Source organism: Sinohyriopsis cumingii, chromosome 13, assembly GCF_028554795.1.
Source record: "Sinohyriopsis cumingii isolate HCF-2022 chromosome 13, ASM2855479v2, whole genome shotgun sequence".
Taxonomy (NCBI): domain Eukaryota; kingdom Metazoa; phylum Mollusca; class Bivalvia; order Unionida; family Unionidae; genus Sinohyriopsis; species Sinohyriopsis cumingii.
The window spans coordinates 56,962,852-56,983,237 of record NC_142973.1 but is presented as its reverse complement, the minus strand read 5'-3'; the positions used below and the strand labels follow the sequence as shown (position 1 = coordinate 56,983,237).

The following is a 20,386-nucleotide window of genomic DNA, read 5'->3' as shown; positions in this document are numbered from 1 at the left end:
AAGTGCCACACAATGTCAGACTACACATGAAAACATGCTAGTTGCATAGATCTCCAAATTGCCACATAATGTTAGATTACATATGAAAACATGATACAGCTGCATAGATCTCCAAAGTGCCACATAATGTCAGCTTACACATGAAAACATGCTACAGTTGCATAGATCTCCAAAGTGCAACATAATGTCAGATTACACATGAAAACATGATACAGTTGCATAGATCTCCAAAGTGCGACATAATGTCAGCTTACATAGTTGCACAGATCTCCAAAGTGCCACATAATGTTAGATTACACATGAAAATATGAGAAGCCAATTGTACTCACTCCCAAGGCCTGACTTATATGTAGGTTTTCCACAGGCTGATATGGTGTGGCACATCTACTGTATCCAATCACTGCAATGCTTTGATACCCCCACTATGCTTAAATCACTCAGCCTTTACTCAGGCTGTGAATAATTTTTAATTTAAATTCTAAAACTGATTAAATAATTATGCTCCATTTTATTGCTTATCAAATCAATTTCAATTAAAATCACTTACCACCTTATGAGAAGACAATCAGAATATCAAGTTCTGAGAAGCACTGCCAATGTTACATATAACATGTAATTCACATAAAAGCTCTTATCATCACAAACTAGATTTAATTCTATTAAAAATCCCAATTTACTAATTAAAAAGTGAAAAGACCGAATAAATGGAAAGTGTAATTATCTCACTCAGTTAAAAAATATTTCACACAAAAACCTACTTCTCAATGGCATTAATGTCAACAACTGTGCCCATGGGAAACAGAAGAAGTGTTCCAACATTCAAGCATAACAGACTTGGACCTTGCAACAAATGCTGAAAACGAACTCTAAAAAACTACTGCAGCTATCAATGCATCATCTTTGCTAGCCAAAGGTCATTGATCCACCACATCAAGCCTCTGCATATTTTGCTAGATGAAATGGTGCTTTGAACTAGTGCCGTCTTGTTCATAAAAAAGTCCCTACTTATAGCAAGTGAAATCAATTAACCAATGATAGAACTTATTACATGACCTGTTAGGTATTCAAAGCACATTACAGGCACTGACTTGGAATTTAATGTTATTTAAATGTTTATATTGGTGAATTCTAAGTGTCATTTTTGGGGGGAGGCATATCCCAATTTCTAAATTTAAATACTGGACTAATTTGCCAGCTCTCACCATTTTCAAGTAGAGTTCCTCCTTTTTACATTTTCTCACTCCATCAAGATATTTCCAAGGTGGATTTTGGTATAAAAACCAAGAGTTATATTGAATGAATTGCACTGTTAACAATGTGAGAGAAGAAAGTGAAGGGATCACAATGAACTCACCTTATTAAGCTTACTTTTTTCAAAATCAGTTGCAATTCAATTAACCTTTAATAGTTTCATGCTCATGGTTATAGAAGTTGAATATTGTTGGCAATAAAAAGCAGTGGCTGAGAAAAAAGAAAAAGTTTTTTTTTTTAAAATGGTCAAAATGTTGGGTAATTGAGAAAAAAAGCACAAAATTCTTAAGATACGGCAACAAATAAAACAATGCAACAAAAGTATGTATTTTTATTTAACTAACATAAAAGATGCATACAGTGCCACATTGCACAACAAAGATGTAGATGACCAATAGTGTGTAATCCTTTATATTTTCATTAATTGATCAAAGATATATATATATATATATATATATATATATATATATATATATATATATATATATATATATATATATATATATATAATAGAAAGGGTGACATAAATGTTTCTCATTTTCATTATAGAGAAGTTTCTCTATTACAGGCATAATAACAATACAACTCAGCATTACAATTGGGTGTGCATTTTTTATGTATCCAGCTTTCATAAGCCGAACATTAAATAGTGTCATTTTTGGCATTCTTTGAGGCCTTATAACAAGAATATTTTCTTAAAGGATGTACCTTTTCTCCCAGTGAAATGCCTTATTTTTCCCCTGCAATGTGCCCTCTTTTCATATTCTGGTAGCTGTGGCCAGACTGTGCAATAGCTAAAGGTTAGTCTTAAGTAAACAAACAAGAAAGCCTGCATGACTAATTAACAATTAATCCTTATCATTGCAATGGTATGTGAAAAGGAGCTAAAGCTTTAAAGCCCTCCAACATAATTCAAAGAAACTATTTTCTACAGTCTGTTATGTAAGCACCAGCAACTAATTGGCAAATAAATGATGCCCTATTTTGTTGTAACTAACAGTGCCTATATACGCAGTCTTAAGCTTATCCATGTGACGACTATTTTCTCACATTTTACATCCCACTTTATTACCTTATCCTTGACGCTTAAGGTATTTACATGTAACACTGCTTACTAAATCATACATATACCGGAATTCTGAATTAGTTTTTAAGGGCAAATGTTCTGCATGGTATTTTGTTTTTGCATTCCTTCTTTTAATTTAATGATGGTAATTAACATTTGTATATATGGTACAGTAATGCCATTTATTTACTCACAATAGTTTCTTTCATTCACAGTGATCATTCTTGGGACTGAAACTAATTGCTCACAATTTTTGTACTGTGATCTATTTTTTGTTGCAGTTTAATTTCTGATGTTAATAATGTTGTGGGGATTACAAAAATCATAAATTTACGTGAATAATGTTTCAACTAAACATTTACTGAAGAAATTTTTATTAGTATGATAATTATTTCTTCACAATAATATTCAAAGGTGATAAAATAGAACATGGCTTCTGTGGATTGCATATGATATATATATTTATGTAGAATTTTTAGGAGAACTAAAAATCAAGAGACATAATGTACTAACCAGAAGTACTCTGCAAAAATCAGGAGATATTATGACTTTGGTAGGTAGGTGTGGAAGGACCCCAAAATTCTGGAGTTTTTTCTCCTGGCATGAGAGCTGACAGGTATGAAATAGTGTAATTTTTGCACTATTTTAGGTATTTACAACAAGGATGTATTGCCATACTGATCATTAAATAAAATTCTGACTGAACAAATGTTGCTTCAAAAAAGGATACATAAAAGGTCAGTTCTACAAGATGGTTCCATGATTACCACGCCAGTGGGATATGTTTAAACAACACAATGTTAAGTCAATAACGCATATTAAGAGTCAAGTGGTCACTTTTCTTTTTCTAATGACAGAAGGAAGTAAGCCATAAAGTTTGTTTAGCAAGTTGTGAAAAGAAAACAATGAGTTTCAAAATGGCAAAGCTGAAAAATGCAATAACTGCAGGGCTCAAATTTAAGACAAATTTCTTTGTAGCCAGAAGGACTAGTATACTGAGAAATTTACTAGTCCTGCCAAATCTTTACTAGTCCTGTCCACTAAACAATGTCACACACTTGTATTGAGATTAACAACAATTTTATTTCATAAATAGCATTATCGTATGAATTGCAGAAGTACAGAAGTATAAATCCCACTTCAAATCATCAATCAGTCAATTGACATTTCTTGTTTCTCAAGATAACCTGGATCCAATTCCAGAAAAGGATCCAGGTTCCTTTCTCGTCCTCTACCTGCACTCAGAGTCCATATGGGGTTTGTTCTGGTCTCCTTACCCGCCTCCGTAAAACATTGCAGTGCAGTGGTGATCACCTTCAGGATCCCTTCTGCCTTCTCTACAATATCAATTGCCAGGAACGATTATTTAATTTCTCCTCCTTTGCAAATTCTAATATATACAATTTCCTCCTCCTGAATTGGAGTTTCAGTACAACTGTCGCACACTACTGCAAGAAACATTGTTTCATTCACACCTTTGAAAAATTTCTGCATTCCACTTTCAACCATGTAGTGAGTAAATGTTAGAATCTGTTTATCATTCCTGTAAGTCTCCCAAACATCAACTCCTTTCATCTCATCCAGCTGACACATCCATACAAAATCAGTGATGGGTCTTATGTTCTTTATGATAGCATGTGCATTTTAAACAAATTAACACGCTGGTCAAACACATTCCGATTTAAACTTTCCAAGATCTTACCAGCGGTCGATTCTTCTGGTGGTATCTGCATAGCTGCTTTTCTCTCTGAACTCTCTTTGTGTTGCCCACAGCTTTCATGTACGTTTACCGATTCAATTTTAAAGTTCGAACAACCGGCAACAAAACTGGATGTTTTCTCTGTGTTTGTTTTTGCAAATTCCGTACACCAGTTAGACCGCATAACGTTCTTTTCCTCATCATAACTCATCCATTCCCTCTCTTTTGTCCATGTCTTCTGAAACTTTTGATTATGCTTTTTCCCTATCATAAGAATTATTCCTGTCTTTCATGTCATTTTCATTCAACTTTTGCTTTTTTCCGGTGGCTAACACTTTCTATAAAACACCACATTTTGCCTGTTTTATGAGGGAATTGTGCCTCATGTTGAAATACAAGATGTTACAGTATAGCTGATGCGAATTAGTTAAAGTGAGAAAAGGAATGGCAGTGTCCTTTACATCAGAAAGTCAGAGCAAGAAACACATTTCAAAACACGTGCCTTTGCCCAAACTTCCCCTAAAATTAAATGGCCTCTCCCTAATAAAGACTTGACTTCAGCAGATGTTCTGCAGGATCAAAGCAGTGGCTATTGTAAACACAGTTATAAAATATTAGCATCAGAAGATTATGTTAGTTTCAGCTTGGAAAAGGTGTGTTCCCATTAAACAAATCCATCTGACTCATTGCGATGTATTTAACAGCTCCAATTACGGTCTCATCATTAACAGCGTTAAGTTTGTTAATTTTTCCTAATTAATCGGACCTCAATGTACTGTATTGCTGAAATTAATAATAAGGTTGAAAATTTTCAAATCTTAGGTGCCCATGTTCAGAGATTTTAATTCCCAACAAATATAAGGCATTCTGCTTGGATATCTGCACGTGTATCCAATTATTTGTTCATTCTTGTAAGGGAAAAAAATATAAAAACTATTCTTATCATCATAGAAAAAGTAGTTGTACGGAAAGGATGTGTCAATAAAGTAATCGTAATAAATCGATCTAATTCTTATAATTATTTTGATGCAAATGTAAAATATACAGTTTTCTTATTGTGACTGAGTGTTTGGCAAGCGAGCCACAAAAAAAAATTATACAAACAAACATGCAAACTAATTTATTTGAATAGTTTTTGCCGTGCCCGTTTGTGTGGTTTACCCATATGTAGTTTGTCACTGTGGTCAATTGAATGAAGTGTGATACCACGTCATTTTTCACATAATTTGTTATCAGACTAATTAGGATCAATTACCCAAGTCCCGTTGTTAATGACGGGACCATAATTGGCACTGTTAAGCAAAATACACAAAATCTGATGGCTTCTGACGCGCATTTTCGAGGCAGAAATTGACTTCATCTTTTCATGCTAATATTTTATGACTGTGTTTACAATGGTCATTGCTTTGATTCTATAGAATATCTGCTGAAGTCAAATCTTTATTAAGGAATAGCAAAAACCAAACGCTGACTGTTGATAACCGAAACTTACAAGCCCATCGGACTATTAACATTATGAAAGTTACTAGTCTGACTGGAAATCTACTAGCCTTGGGCTAGCGGACTACCACTAATTTCGAGCCCTGTAACTGTCAACATGAGGTATCAGAGTTATACATGCAACCAAGTTAAATTAATACTGTTAAAAAATTGGAGCATCTATTAAAATTAAAACTCACCATGAATATAGACTAAATGGTTCTTCATTCTAATAAATAGTACAAATATGATTTCTTATTTGGCACATTCTCTTCAACTCTATCACTGCAATATTTTTAATAGATACAGCACTTTTATTCTTGTATTTAACAAAATTCAGGTAAAAAAAAATCAAAAGAAACCTTTCTTCAGTAGCATTTTTCCACATTGCATATTGATTTGTGCAGCAATATTATTGCATATTATCATTTGCATAAGATGATGTGATTCACTAACATGTATTAATTACATCAAACAAAGCATTACGAGGCTAAGATCACGTATGATCCCAATGTCATTTCAATGACATTTATGTATTTTTATTATAAATAGCACAAATGTAATGGTATAAATATTAAAAATGTTTATTAATATCAATTTTCTTAATTTATTCTGCATGGATAACATTACCTTTTTGGTTTTGGAATCCTTAACTGCGACTTTATTCACCAATCAAGTGCAAATTTCAAAAAACCATAAAGTCGATTTTCTCTATTTCAATTTAATACTATAGACAACTTTTGTTTAAGATACACCTTATGTGGAAAATTGCTAAATATTGCTTTGTTCCGATTTCTTTCCCTCCCCATAATTTTCTTTGTGTTGATGTGTTGCTGTAAATCTAGGAACTGTTCTTTTAGTAGACTAGCACGTCTTGTTTTTTTTGTTTTGTATTTTTCTTGTTCTTGTTCTTACTGTTTGTTGTTTTTTGTGAGTTTTTAAAATTATTTTTAGGGGATGGGGTTGGGAAGATTACCACATGACTAGTAGCAGTCATGTCACAAAAAAAAGGCGGAGAACAATTTATTGAAATTGTATGACCACTCGTTCATCTCACCTGCCCATGGTCCGAACCGCACAGGAGAGTTCCAAGACTGTGCTATTCTACTCAGTGCATGGTCATTCAATGTTCTAAGCAATGTGCATGCATTTTTTAGCGTTTTAGTAGATACATAGAGAAGACCAATAAGTGCAAGACTGTCCCTGACATGTGACACAGTCTCAATAATTTCACGCAGAAGAAACTGAAAGCTGTCAATTGCAGCCGCCATGCTTATCATTTACATGGAACTATTTATGTGGTTTCAGGCCAAAAGAGCTGGCAGGTGCTGGCTTGCTGCTTTATCCTAATGCTGATACTAATTTGAAATGCAGACGCGGACGGCGGTTGCATATGGACTAGTGGAAATTAACCATGAGCTATTTTGATATATTCTATAGCTACGATCTATGAGAGAGAGATTAGATTCACAGCAGCAACAAAAAAGTTCTTAGGATTTTCTATTTGTTTGAATCTCTTGATGCATGCCAAGTTTCAACGATCTTGAGGAAATCTAAAATGACTTTTAGTTGCTTTAATTTTTAGTCAGGGTTGCATTTCTGTGCAGGGACGAATTATTTCAATTATTGGGGATGTATTTTCCAAAATTTCAAAAGGGCCCTGACTTTTCTCAAAAGGGCATGAAAGAAAAAGTTTATGCGTCTATTTACTCAACGTGCACGGACAATTGAGACTTATATCTCTGCAGAGCAGAATGGATAGCCCTGTGCTAAAACCCACCTTGGTTATATATAAAACACACACACACACACTTGACATCTGACTATCGTTTAATTTTTGGGCACGTTTATTGGGTATTATGCACATTTGGTCAGATTATTACAATCCTATCTTTATTGCAGAGCAGAAGGTTAAGCAAGTATATTAGACTTCGGAATGTTATAATTTTATCTCCTACATGTTGTAGACTTACCTTTATTATTCGCACCTTAACTCTCACAGTATATCAAGTTCCACTTTTGTTCTAATGTAAATTCTGCTAGAAGAAAAAAAATAATTAATGCGATTTACAGAGTACTACTATAACTGTTTTAATTATAACCTTTAGCACGTTGTTCGAATAATTGTTCATTGTCTTGGACCCAGTCCAGTCCAGCCATCTTATCCTCATCATTTTCCACTGGCATCCCATGTGAAAATGATCCAGCTTCTTGGCATGGCGTCTGTACACCGTCCAGGTTTCGCAAGCACACAGCATTGTCGGCAAAATAATGGCATTGTACACCTTTCGTTTTATTTAACGAGGGTTTGGCCATTTACTGTGATGGTAGGTTCCATATGAGGCATTAATGGTCAAAAGTAAGTAAAAAGCCTTTGTCATGACAGATGTTGTACACAGTTTGGAGGTTTGTTCGTGGCATTTCTCCTGGAGTTGACGAGCTACAAACACTATGTATGTGGTACCTCAACTTTTCCTGAAGCCATACTGACTCCCAGGGAGGAGTCCTTGATCAATATGATGCAAACTTCTGCGAGGATTTTGCCCTCTATTGATAGCATTGAGATGGTCAGATGGTTGTCTCATGAATGTATGTTGCCTTTTCGCTTTTATAAGTAGACGATGAATGCAGCCTTGTACTCCTCCGCCCAAAGTAGTTCTTTTGAGTCCACGTTGACTGGAAGAGTTCTGCCTCATGTGATGGTGTTATATAAAGGTATTTACATCTAAATTACTCTTTCCTATCTTAGCATCTAAAGTTGAATCAGTCTTCCAGTTGTGTTCAGTTTTAATTTGAGAGGACTTATTTATTTCAATTAATGACTGAATTAAAAAGTGCTAACTGACCTTAGGATTCAATCACTATTTTGAAATTATCGTGAATTCATTTAAGGACATTCTGGATTGCATCATTGTGATGCATCAAAACCTTTGTTACATGAGCACATTTAACACTGTTTGTACATCAGGATATTCAATATTTGGAATTCATTCGGAATACACCTTTTGGACTTTTGATAGAACTGTTAGGACTTTTTAGTATTCAGTTCACATTATATTAAGTTCCTTTTAAATTTTGACTTTGTATTCAAGGGATATAAATTATTTGTTGAATTTTACAAAACGTGTTGGTTCTCGCTCTTTTTTTGTTACTTAGTTTAAGACCACACACTGTTGACAGAGAATGTTGTTGAAGTATTATGTCTGTCTTTGACGTATATTTTCTTTGTCAGTCAGCAGTGTGGAGCTGTCAACACTCAGTATTGGAGATATTCCTGATGACTGTGACCGTAGATTGTCTTCAAAGAAGCATATAAATCCTTTAATACATTTCTGTCTGAGTAGAACTGAATATCACCGCCTCAGTACGGAACAAAGAGTCTTGCAACTCTATGAATTTGCATTGGACAGTCCACATTATGTTGTTGAAGACTGCCTTCTTGGACGTCTTCTAAACAAGCTTTCTGTAGCTGATGTTTCTCATTCAGAAGTCTACGTACGGCAGCACGGCATCAATCTCATCAAACCAATCTCGATGTTTACCAAAATATTTTGTAAAGGTATCATGGCCGCCGTAATTTCCGCACAGTTATCTTAAATTAAAACAAAATCGAAATTGCACGTTCTAGTGCCAGTTGATTACCTGTTATATATATATATATATATATATATATATATATATATATATATATATATATATATATATATATATATATATATACCTGCTAAAGGATTCTAACAATCGAAAGTAGACAGTTTCTTGCTGTATGCCAAATCTGGTTGATATCCAGTCATAATTAAGGGAGTAATTGTGCGTAAGTGAAGTCAGGACGGATTGAAGAACGGACAGGCCCCGTATCGAGGAGAATGGGAGAAGAAGAAAAAAAAAATCAGCTTGCGCAACAGAATCGCATATCACTAAGACTCTTGATTCATACATTATTATCGACCTGTAGTCTTTAATTAGGAACCATGCTTTTGTAACATTATTGTTTTTAAATAAGTCTGGTTATTAAAATGATATCCAACAAGAGATGAATTTTCTTACCCCAAAAGTCACCTTCTTTATATCATGTTATCTGTCACGGGAAAAGAGTCATAGCTGCATCGTTTTCCGTTGCTTTTATTGAATTCTACTTTTTTTTTTCATTTCCTGTGCATTGTTAAATCATCCAAACGAATATAAGAGTCAATGTATTTTTATGTCCATATTTTTAATGTTGTTTTATCCCTGTTAACTAAGAATCTCTCTTGTCTAAGTAGTAGATGCTAGCTTGTTAATCCAGATAAAACGAAAAACTTTATTAATGGAATGACGTATTATTTGCCACAAAAGTATGCCCCGACAAGAGCATTAGAAGCGGCACCGATAAATAACAACATAAACATACAGAGATAATACAAAAAGTAAAATGCATACATTAGTTAATACAACAAAATAATTTGTAAAAATTTACAATAAATATTTGCATTGACCTTTAGTTGTCTTCTTGTCTGTATCCCTTTTCTCTGATTGGCGTATACATTATGTATTAATTAATTAATTTATTTTAATAACCGGACCGTGCCCATTCGCTTAGTTCTGGGTTTATACACTACTCAATCGGTTCACCTCGAGGCTTTTTGTACAATAGAATTAGGTCGTATTGTATTTCACTGCTGAGAATCGACTTGTAACGTGATTGGTAAGTGGGTAAATTCATTTTTCACTTGACTTAGCTGTTGCTCCTAGTAGTCTCTTCACAGAGGTATAGTTAAACTTACGTACAGACACATGTGCGTAACATAGATTAATCAAAACACTGTACGCTTTCTATTTCTTAAAGGATATCACACCCACCCACCATGTAGTGCCGTTATACTAGTGCGCACATAAAAAATTGCTGACTACTCCCTGATTGTAGATACGGATTTATGGAGCTCAAGTTATTTAAAGGGTTACAGCATCTTACTTTTAATAGTATCATTCTACCGGTTAATTTCTTTGTAATTTAGTGTGTGACAATGCGTGTTGCTATATCTAAACACCGAAACGCACAGAAAGTGACCGAAACGGAATGTCGGTATCATCAATACGGACTATCATGGCTTTCGAATTGGGGTTATTTTTATTGTAATTTGTTGTTGATGCTGAAGTTATTTGCAGAACTGTGTAAATGTGACCCATTTAGCATTTGGAATGATTTTAACACTGGTAGCAATCTGATAACATATGTATTGGTGATACAACAATACCCTCATAATATTCTGAATTATTATTGCATGGTACAAAAAGTATCATTATTCTGACTTCTAGTGTTAGGACTGTGACTGCATATTTTTCCATGGTAGGAGTCCTGGTCTGCAACATTTAAAACCCCATGGAAAATTCTGAGTCAAGACTTGTCACATGGTCTGTGACTAGTCAGTTTACTTTGACCCTTCCCACCCCATTTTAGATATTTTCGCATTTATGTTGGGGTGTGAAGACAGTGGTCATTGCCTGTCAGAAAGTTGTAATTTGCTGTCACTGCCACTAAGTTAATGACATCTGAATGTATATATGTATGTAAGGGCATAATGGTACAATCCTGGGTTTACAGTGTAGAGTTAGTATCATAAACTGGCAAGCAAAACAAAGATAAAACACAATTGGACAAGTACTGAGTTTTGAAAATAAACTGCACAGCTTTAAAAGTCCAAAACCTCAGCTGGAACATCATGGGATGCATGCAGTGGTAAAGAGGTTGCCTCCAATAGTCCCCCAGTATGACATGCAGGAAATCATTTTGGATCTATTGTACATCCCTGTGAAAACTTAGCGTTTTCAAAATTAGAACACGGGAAGCTATTGGGATAAATAATTGTTTATATTTTCTGCTGCAATTGAAATCCTCTGTTGTTTTCTAAAAATTGGAATAACCTTTTACTGGAGACAGGTGTCACACTTTAAGGTGAAGTGGGCGACTGAGTTGCATAACAAATGTAAACATCCCCTTCTTCTGTTAGGAGAGCAAAAATGACTTTGCCCTGTGATTTTTTGAGGAACATGGAATGACCACCCATTTTGAGATGCTCCCTTGCCTTGGCCAGGTAAGTTCTAATGTTACATACATACCAGCCATTAAGCTTTTGGCTTAATCATTAAGCTTTTTTCACTAAATTACGCCTTACACGTAAATGTATTCAGATTACGAAAAGGGCAAAGTCAGAGTGCTCTCCTTTCATTACCAGAATTAACAGTAAATTCAACTCGCAAAACGATTTTTTATTTGCTTCATAATGCTCAGAATAAATATAAGTAGGCAGAACTGTATGGGGCTTTCAGATGCTGCTGCATTGGTGATGACTGGAATTCATAAAGGAGTTGTATACTATTCTTTGAAAAATGTCTCCATAATTGGTTGTCTTTGTCATATGATGCACCATGCTGCAGGAAAGGCTGCTGATAAATTAAAAGGAGAACTCTTGAAGTATCAAGTTGGCACTCTACCTGACAATGTACTTCATGGGGCCAGAGCTTTTTTATATCTTATTTGCCAGCTAAAAAACTCAATAACTGGAAGATATAAATTTTCTTTTCTTTGTCAGGTTATGAAAGGAATATTGGTTCTTTACCTTTTAATGCTGACTGTGAGAGATTGTTCAGCAAAAGTAAAACTGAACTTGATCCAGGCTTTGTAATAACCCAGCACTTAATGCTCTACTGGTGTGCAAAACATTTATAGTCTGAGCTGGTACAAAGTGTTTTGAAATGCAGTATGAGAGTCTGTTGCTTATTAAAGCTCAGGTTGTTACATACAAATACCTGAAGCAGTAATTGATGTTAAAGTCCAAAGGGATAAATAAATCATTATGTACATTGAATTTTTATCATGTTATATGGGGATTACTCTTTTTCTGCTTGGATTACACTTTTTCCTCACCATGGGTTGGCATGTATGATGTTATTTTATAGCTCAAGGCAAAAATGTAGGCTTCAAGCCATCAAATAGTTGGTGTTGATATTAATTGTGCTGACAAACTCTTGCACATTCACAAGCATGTGTTTTGATAGCTGATTGGCCATTAACTCTTTCCCAAGTAGGCCGCTCCAGTGTCCTGGTGGTTAGAGCATCCGCCTCGGATGCGGGAGGTTGTGGGTTTGATCCCTGGCTTTGTCATACCAAAGACTTAACAAAAATGGTACTAACAACTGCCTCGCTCAGCATTAAAAGGTTAGTGTTAGGACTGGTCAGCCTGGTGTCAGGATAATGTGACTGGGTGGGACATCATGCTACATGTCTGCGGCATGATGCCTTAGTGCTAGACATCACTATAATAAACTGCCACACTACAGACATCATAGCGATATGACTCAAAAATTGTTAAAGCTACGTTAAAAATCCAAATCACACATACACTTTCCCAAGTAAGTTAGCAACTATTCCTGCCCGATTTCCGCAAGTTATCCTTTGATGATAAAAACATGTGAACTTGTGTTTCCAAACTTAAACTTATGTAAATAGCAGTTTGAGTTTTAAAAATAGAATCAGTAACATAAATATTTGAACTGCCACTTGTACCTTATTTTCTTTCTAAAAATCAGTTTGGAACCATAAGTGAACCTGTCATGGGAAAATAATGGCAGATATTGCTGTGTCTTGGAAGTACCACTTTATTAGATTGTCTCTTTTCATAAACCATTGTGCAAATATATTCATCAAAATATACAATTTATAGAAAGCAGAGTCTGAATATTATGTTATTACAGATTTAACTTTAAAATGTTATTATGTAGGCCAGAAACATACTGGACAAGGCTGTGTTCTGGAATTTGAGAGATGGTGTAAGGTCAAGATTATATTCTGAGTTGACTCTTGTAAAAATGTGAAGAAAAAAACAACAGCAAAGCAAATACTATTAAACCAATGCCTAACATTACACCAAGTATGTGGACAATAATACCTTATATTTGCAATCCTATCAGTAGACTGATGTAAAGAAGCTATAAAGTGAGTGGTTAGATTAAGAAAACTCCTCTTTTAAAAACAGATGCACTTGCATCTTGGCTGTGATTCGGTTGGAAAAAAGGGTTGAGTTCATTCATTAATTCTTCAGGGGTTGTTTCAGTCAGGTTTAGAAATCTTTAACTGCCATTTTATAGTGAACTTTCAGGAAGTAAAAGGGAAAATTTCTTGATTAACTCTTTAACTCTTAGAGTTGTGGTTTTATAAGTGGTCGATATACATGTACATGTACTAAAGTTACATAGTGCGGTTCACTATAAATAAAACACCTGTTACCTAGTTGACTCATACAGATATTACTGCATGTTGACATCCAGATTATTTGTTATCATTGTAGAGCTACATCTGTCTACCTTTCTATAATACCACCCACTTTAGTGTATCATACATGACCTTGATGCTACAGAGCTTGGCAGTAGGCTACTACCTCCTGCCACGTAAACGCAGTGCCAGGGGTTAATGAGTTAAATGCATACCTGGAAACAGAGGGCATAATTCATATAAGACAATGAAAATAACACACACACACACACACATTATTTATATAGGGTTTTCAGTAGACATGTACCCTCAGGTTTTGATGCATGGACTTTAAATATTCCCATTTTTGACTTGTCAGTCTATTTGACACACATAGATTTGGACTGGAGCGTCAGTCTTAATTACCCTTGTTTCTCCTTTGGCTTAGTTTTTTACTAAGAGTGCACTGTCCATAACAAATTTACTGTATGAGGCACTGATTGACATATGCACCAGAACAGTTTACACCTTGCTGGCCAATAATATCGCGCCAATGGAAAATGTATATGAACTGGGAGGAGCTAATTATTCACTGATGTCAGGTCAGGCTTAGGTGCAAGTGAATGAGGTTGGATTGTTTTGAGATTATGTTAATAGTAGAGGAAGAGGAAACATTTGGATTGCCTTTTGATCAAATATTAGCATTGGTATGTTTGGATATCAAATTATAATCAGCTGGCCAGAAGTGGAGCATATGGCATCTAATGAAGCTGTTTGTCAAAGTAAGTAAACCAAGTTGCAACTTGAATTGTTTTATTAGCAATTTGCTTCATTTGGCGGATGTTTAAGAAATTCGGAATCATTTATGACTTCACTGGATTCATTGCTGATCAGATATCGGCGTTTGCTTGATTGTGCTTTAAATTAAAATCAAACAAAACGCAAATATATGGATTCTTGCAAAGCCAGTTTTCAGCGTGGAGTTTTGTTTTATTTGTGATTTATTCACTTAAATCTGCAAAATGTTTAAAACTGCAAATGTTTTGATTCGTAGATCATTCAGAAAAACTGAATGGAAATGACGGTTGGTACATACATCTGAACTTTAAAATCACAATGGCGCAAAGAAGTATATTTTCTTTTCTGTTGGTCTTGGAAACAACCTACCATAGATGAATTTTCAGAACCTCAGACTCCAAAGAAACAGAAAGATAGTGTCAGCTCTGAGGAGAAGGAAAAGAAGACTAGTCAATCTCCGAAATTTATTAGAAAATTTAAGGATGAGTGGGAAAGTGAACTGAACATTCTGTGATGTACATCCTTTATATTTGAATAATATATAACCTTCATAGGTGTATGGGTATTTTTGCATATAAAATGATTTGAGCAGCTGATAATAGAATATAGAATTATAATAAAGTATAAAACGTAGAGGTCTCGCAAGGATTTTAAAATTAGGAGCCCAGGACTCCCATTTTGGTAAAAATAGCAGTCCAAACATCAAAAGTAGCAGTCCCATCTTTCCTACAGAACCAACACAGATGTGAGTGTGTCTATTTTTAAATGGAGAGCTTCATTACAACAGTCCATTGACAGGATCGCAAATTTATGGTTTATTTATTTGTATACGTACTTGTAGTAATTTTAGGCAAATAAATCATATCTGATTTGCTGTTTTTTCCTGTATTTACGCAAATATGTGTCAAGTCAGAAAATAACTTCCACAACATACCATTGTCCCATATGTTTCTGACCTACATAATTTGAATTTTAAAGTTAAATCTTTAATAAAATTATACATAGGCTTTGGTTTCAATGATTTGTATATTTTTTCTGAATATATTTGTCCCATGATTTAAGAAAACAGACAACCTAATAAACTGGTACATCCCAGTCTTAGCGAAGTCTGTCATTATTTCCCATTAGGCCTACTGGTTCACTTACAGTTCAAACTAATTTTATGATGAAATAGTGTATAAGAGGCAGTTAATATATATCCAGATCACCGATTCTGGTCTTAAAATGCAAGTTTGTATGTTTTCTCATCAAATGATAGCATGCAGGAAATTGATAGTTGCAAACTTATTCGGAAAAGGCTCAATGGTCAGTCAGCTATCAAAACATAATACTTGTGAATGGGCAAGAGTTTGTTTGTCAACGTAATTGTTATAAAAACTAGGCCTAGCTACTGATAAACCTTGATGAATACATTTCGCTACAACACTAGAACTAACCGGGCTAAGGTGAGGGGCATTTTAAAAAAATATGGTATGGTCAGTCAATGTACGTCTTAAATAATCACAGCGCGAAGTTGTTTTCGTTTTCCTAACAGAAGAAGGCGAAGTTTACATTTTTAGGCGACTTGTCACCCACTTATGAATGGCATTTTGGTTGTTTCGATGAAGGTGCATGTGTTATTGAAGGTGCCACTACATTTGCGAAGCCCAGTGCAATCCTGTATATTTTGCATGTCTTGCTTTGCTCACATTTCTCCCTGTACAGGACACACTTTCCCCAGTTCAGCTATCACTTCTCTCTGTTATTTACGAAAGAAGTCACTTCTCCCTACAATTCAAGTCTAGCTTGACCCCTGATACACCACATTTAAAAATAATAGATGTGGTTAAATAATTGTGATTGGATGGATAAGTAATAATCACAAATATGATTGTTTATAATGCATTCCTCATGCTTCTTCTAACTACACTGGTCCTCTTAAATGCTGTCCCCCTCCAGATCTGCAGGCAAAATCCATTGTTCAGAAGTGTCCTCTATAACGTGGTTAGCAGAAAGCATATAAAGGCAGTACAAAAAATGTAAACTTTGAGTAGACACATAGGATGTTTAGAGATGAAAATCTCATTTATATTTGTAGATTTCTTAATTCAGCACACTGACATTTTGTTTCAGCTTGCCAGTTAAGCACATAACTTGAATCTGTACAGAGAGGTAAATAATGTGATTATACAGAATGCTGTGTATTCCTTATATGTTTGGGTTTTGTTGTTTGAATAACTACTGGCTAATACTGTCACCGATAATTAACAAGATGACAACAGCAAACAGCTGAGAAACACAATATTGTTCAGCTCAAGTCAGTGTGACATCCATGGTGTCTTTTGGCATGGTTATTTGACATCCATGGTGTCTTTTGGCATGGTTATTTGACATCCATGGTGTCTTTTGGCATGGTTATTTGATTATCCATGGTGTCTTTTGGCAAGGTTATTTATTCCAGTTGCCTCAGCACTAAATAACGTGCTTGCATTACTGTGCTGTAAAACACTTAATCAGGTTGAAGTTATCTAATTTCAGGTGATGGAAGTTTTCACATGCCAGGTTTGAAATATTTGCAAAGTGTCTTCACTTTTTTTTGTGGCTTATTTTTGAACATTTTTAAATAGTGAAATTGTTTTTGTTTGTTTTTTTAACAGTACTGGCTTGATGATAGTGGTACCAAGAGATGATTTTACCTTGTTCCATACTAACTCAACAAACCTGAACAAGTATCTTAGAAGTTTAACAGAAGATGGACAACTCTTCCAGATATAAATACCGTTATGATGAAGGGCAGTCATATAAAAGACGAAGCTATGATGATTATGAAGCACGGTCAGAGAAAAGAAAGAGATATGATGACTCCGATGCTCCAATACCTAAACTGTATAGTGTGTTTAGTGGAGAGGTATTATTTTTGACTGAATAGACCATAACATCTTTCTTCCATATGATATTTACCTCCCTTGGCATCAACATATCACCTAGTGTTATCCATTAAGTTACTGATTATAGACAGGGCTTTCAGCAGAATTTCAGGATGTGGAGTCCTGGGTTCTTGACTCCTTGAACTCGGGAGTCCCCATTATATATATAAGAGTCTCTGGCATATACTTGGGAGGCCTTCTTTTTCAAAAAGGATAGAATGGAAAATGAAGAGCTCATGCATATTCTTTTATCAGGATTGAATTCTTGGACATGTATAATATCACACTAAAATGAGGTGCATAACGGTAATGCATTATGGGAGAAGTGGTGCCTCCTTAGAGAATTTCACCTGTATTTGACCCAGAAGCTTGGGTCCCTGAGAGCCCTGACAGGTGCTAATTATACACATGGTTAACTGGAGAAATACTGATTTTTTTTAAGTGACTCTTCAGACACTCATATTTCTTTATTGCAATTAATGATCTTTATTTTTGTAGAAAGTTTAATTTTTTATGATTTTAAAAGACAAAGGTAGACAGTTAAATCAAAATATTAGTAAATAGAAAAAAATTAACTAAATGCTTCAGTCTTGATGCTCAGTCACTAAATTTCATTGGATTTTTCAGAACATGGAACACATAATCTATCATTTTACGTGAAGCTTGGAAATAAATTTCTAAGAAATTTTCCGACCTTGTCAGAGGAATTATGAATCTGACAAATTATCTGTCAGATAGCAAGACCAGAATGTCATAGGACAATTACTGTTTACCTTTGAAATACTTGATTAATTTTTTTACATCCTTCATACATTATTACCAACTTGAAAACAAGATATTTCCGGGCATTTTGATTGCTGTTTTCTTGAAAACTGAAAAACAAAAGCTCTTATAAGATAATTCAGTATTTTAATAAAAAATTTTTTATATATCTTATTTTGCAATAGTCTAGTTGGTCTATTTATGAGTAAATAATTTTGATCTTCTTTAGTTTCACTATATGGATTTGATAAAAATAATAAGGGGAAAAAATGATGTTTTGTATAGTGGTCATCAGTGTGTGTTCATACAGTACAGTTCCATTTTTCATGCTTAATAATTTCTTTGTTAATATACAATTTTAATATCATTAGGATGTTACCTGGCAGTATTTAAGCTATTGTCCCTGCTAAATGCAACATCTTTCTGTTCTAGAAATTCCTAACAAGTGCATCAACCCAACCTAGATCATCAGTCCATATCATCTTTCTGTTCTAGAAATTCCTAGAACAAGTGCATCAACCCAACCTAGATCATCAGTCCATATCATCTTTCTGTTCTAGAAATTCCTAGAACAAGTGCATCAACCCAACCTAGATCATCAGTCCATATCATCTTTCTGTTCTAGAAATTCCTAGAACAAGTGCATCAACCCAACCTAGATCATCAGTCCATATCATCTTTCTGTTCTAGAAATTCCTAGAACAAGTGCATCAACCCAACCTAGATCATCAGTCCATATCATCTTTCTGTTCTAGAAATTCCTAGAACAAGTGCATCAACCCAACCTAGATCATCAGTCCATATCATCTTTCTGTTCTAGAAATTCCTAGAACAAGTGCATCAACCCAACCTAGATCATCAGTCCATATCATCTTTCTGTTCTAGAAATTCCTAGAACAAGTGCATCAACCCAACCTAGATCATCAGTCCATATCATCTTTCTGTTCTAGAAATTCCTAGAACAAGTGCATCAACCCAACCTAGATCATCAGTCCATATCATCTTTCTGTTCTAGAAATTCCTAGAACAAGTGCATCAACCCAACCTAGATCATCAGTCCATATCATCTTTCTGTTCTAGAAATTCCTAACAAGTGCATCAACCCAACCTAGATCATCAGTCCATATCATCTTTCTGTTCTAGAAATTCCTAACAAGTGCATCAACCCAACCTAGATCATCAGTCCATATGCAGCAGCATATCATTCTCTCTCTCATAAATAAAACAAACATTGATCAGGCATGGAAGAACAAAACGTGTTCAAAGAAAAAGTACATACAGTGATAGTTATGCTATAACAAGGTTTGACATTAATATTTCTTTAAGGCAAAAAAGCTATTGCTTTTCACATGACAAGCTACCCACCCAGCCTGGTTCATGTTTGTTTTGAAGAGAGAGAAAGAAGCATATGTATTCTGTTGCATTTTTCTTCTTGCACCTTGAGAGCAAAATAAAATATGCCCCAATATGAGAGAGAGAGATTTCAGCCCTTCATGTTTTTTGTACCTTATTGCCTCTTTGTAGCTGAAGCTTTTGTCAATGACAACAGTAATAAAATAGTTAATGGAAACTATAAAAAAAACATACCTTACTCCTTAATTTCAGAGATTATAATTTTTATTTAAAGAGTCGAAATATTTATATCCATATAGACTCCATTCAGGTTAAATCCTAAGAAGGACCGTTTAGCATGCTGTGTTATTTTCTTTGCAAGTACAGCAATTTCTCCATTCCCATCAAACAAGATTATCCTTTATCAGTACATGCATGTACACTTCATGTAGTTAGGCAGCATTTGGTTTTTATCCTTGCTTATGCTAGTTGTTACTTTGATTTGCTCTAACACTTTCGTTGGCAAGAACAAAAAGTGACACTGGTTGAGAAACTTATATAAGTAAGCACCTGGCATTTCTTATCCTTATATGGTATTGTATTCACAAGTCTCCTGTCCCTGTTGGTAGCCTTACTAATTTGATCTTGTCTGCCAAAACTTGCCCTCCAACAGGTGTCAGCTGCAATGACTTGGCCAAAGCTGTAGCATATATAATTAGCATGTAAATAACACTGTGAAGCCATGTGGTTATAGGGACAATACATATTTGTGCTGTGAATAATCAAGTTAGACTCGTTTACCTAGATAAGGCACTGAAGTTGTATTTAGCAGTTACTAAGGAAGGTAGGAAAATGTTTTTTCTCCA

At 34.8% G+C, this 20,386-nt stretch overlaps 2 protein-coding genes across 3 annotated transcripts in view; one reads left to right on the top strand and one right to left on the bottom strand.

The window, feature by feature from the left end:
* Positions 1-6,794, bottom strand: part of LOC149785632 (inactive hydroxysteroid dehydrogenase-like protein 1) — a 41,320-nt gene extending 34,526 nt beyond the window's left edge. Inside the window, exons 1-2 of one of the 2 annotated variants that reach the window (XM_089979448.1) lie at positions 6,553-6,794; positions 3,553-3,654 (exon numbers count right to left, since the gene is read on the bottom strand). In XM_089979448.1, the coding sequence (XP_089835574.1) occupies positions 3,553-3,654; positions 6,553-6,775 (325 nt within the window). In that variant the 5' untranslated portion in view covers positions 6,776-6,794. The remainder of the gene's footprint in view (positions 1-3,552; positions 3,655-6,552) is intronic. The other variant, XM_089979449.1, reaches the window with a different exon arrangement.
* Positions 6,795-10,093: 3,299 nt separating this feature from the next.
* LOC149785630 (zinc finger CCHC domain-containing protein 17-like) overlaps positions 10,094-20,386 on the top strand; it is a 43,153-nt gene continuing 32,860 nt past the window's right edge. Inside the window, exons 1-2 of the mRNA XM_089979447.1 lie at positions 10,094-10,179; positions 17,157-17,407. Coding sequence (XP_089835573.1) covers positions 17,252-17,407 — 156 coding nt within the window. The 5' untranslated portion in view covers positions 10,094-10,179; positions 17,157-17,251. The remainder of the gene's footprint in view (positions 10,180-17,156; positions 17,408-20,386) is intronic.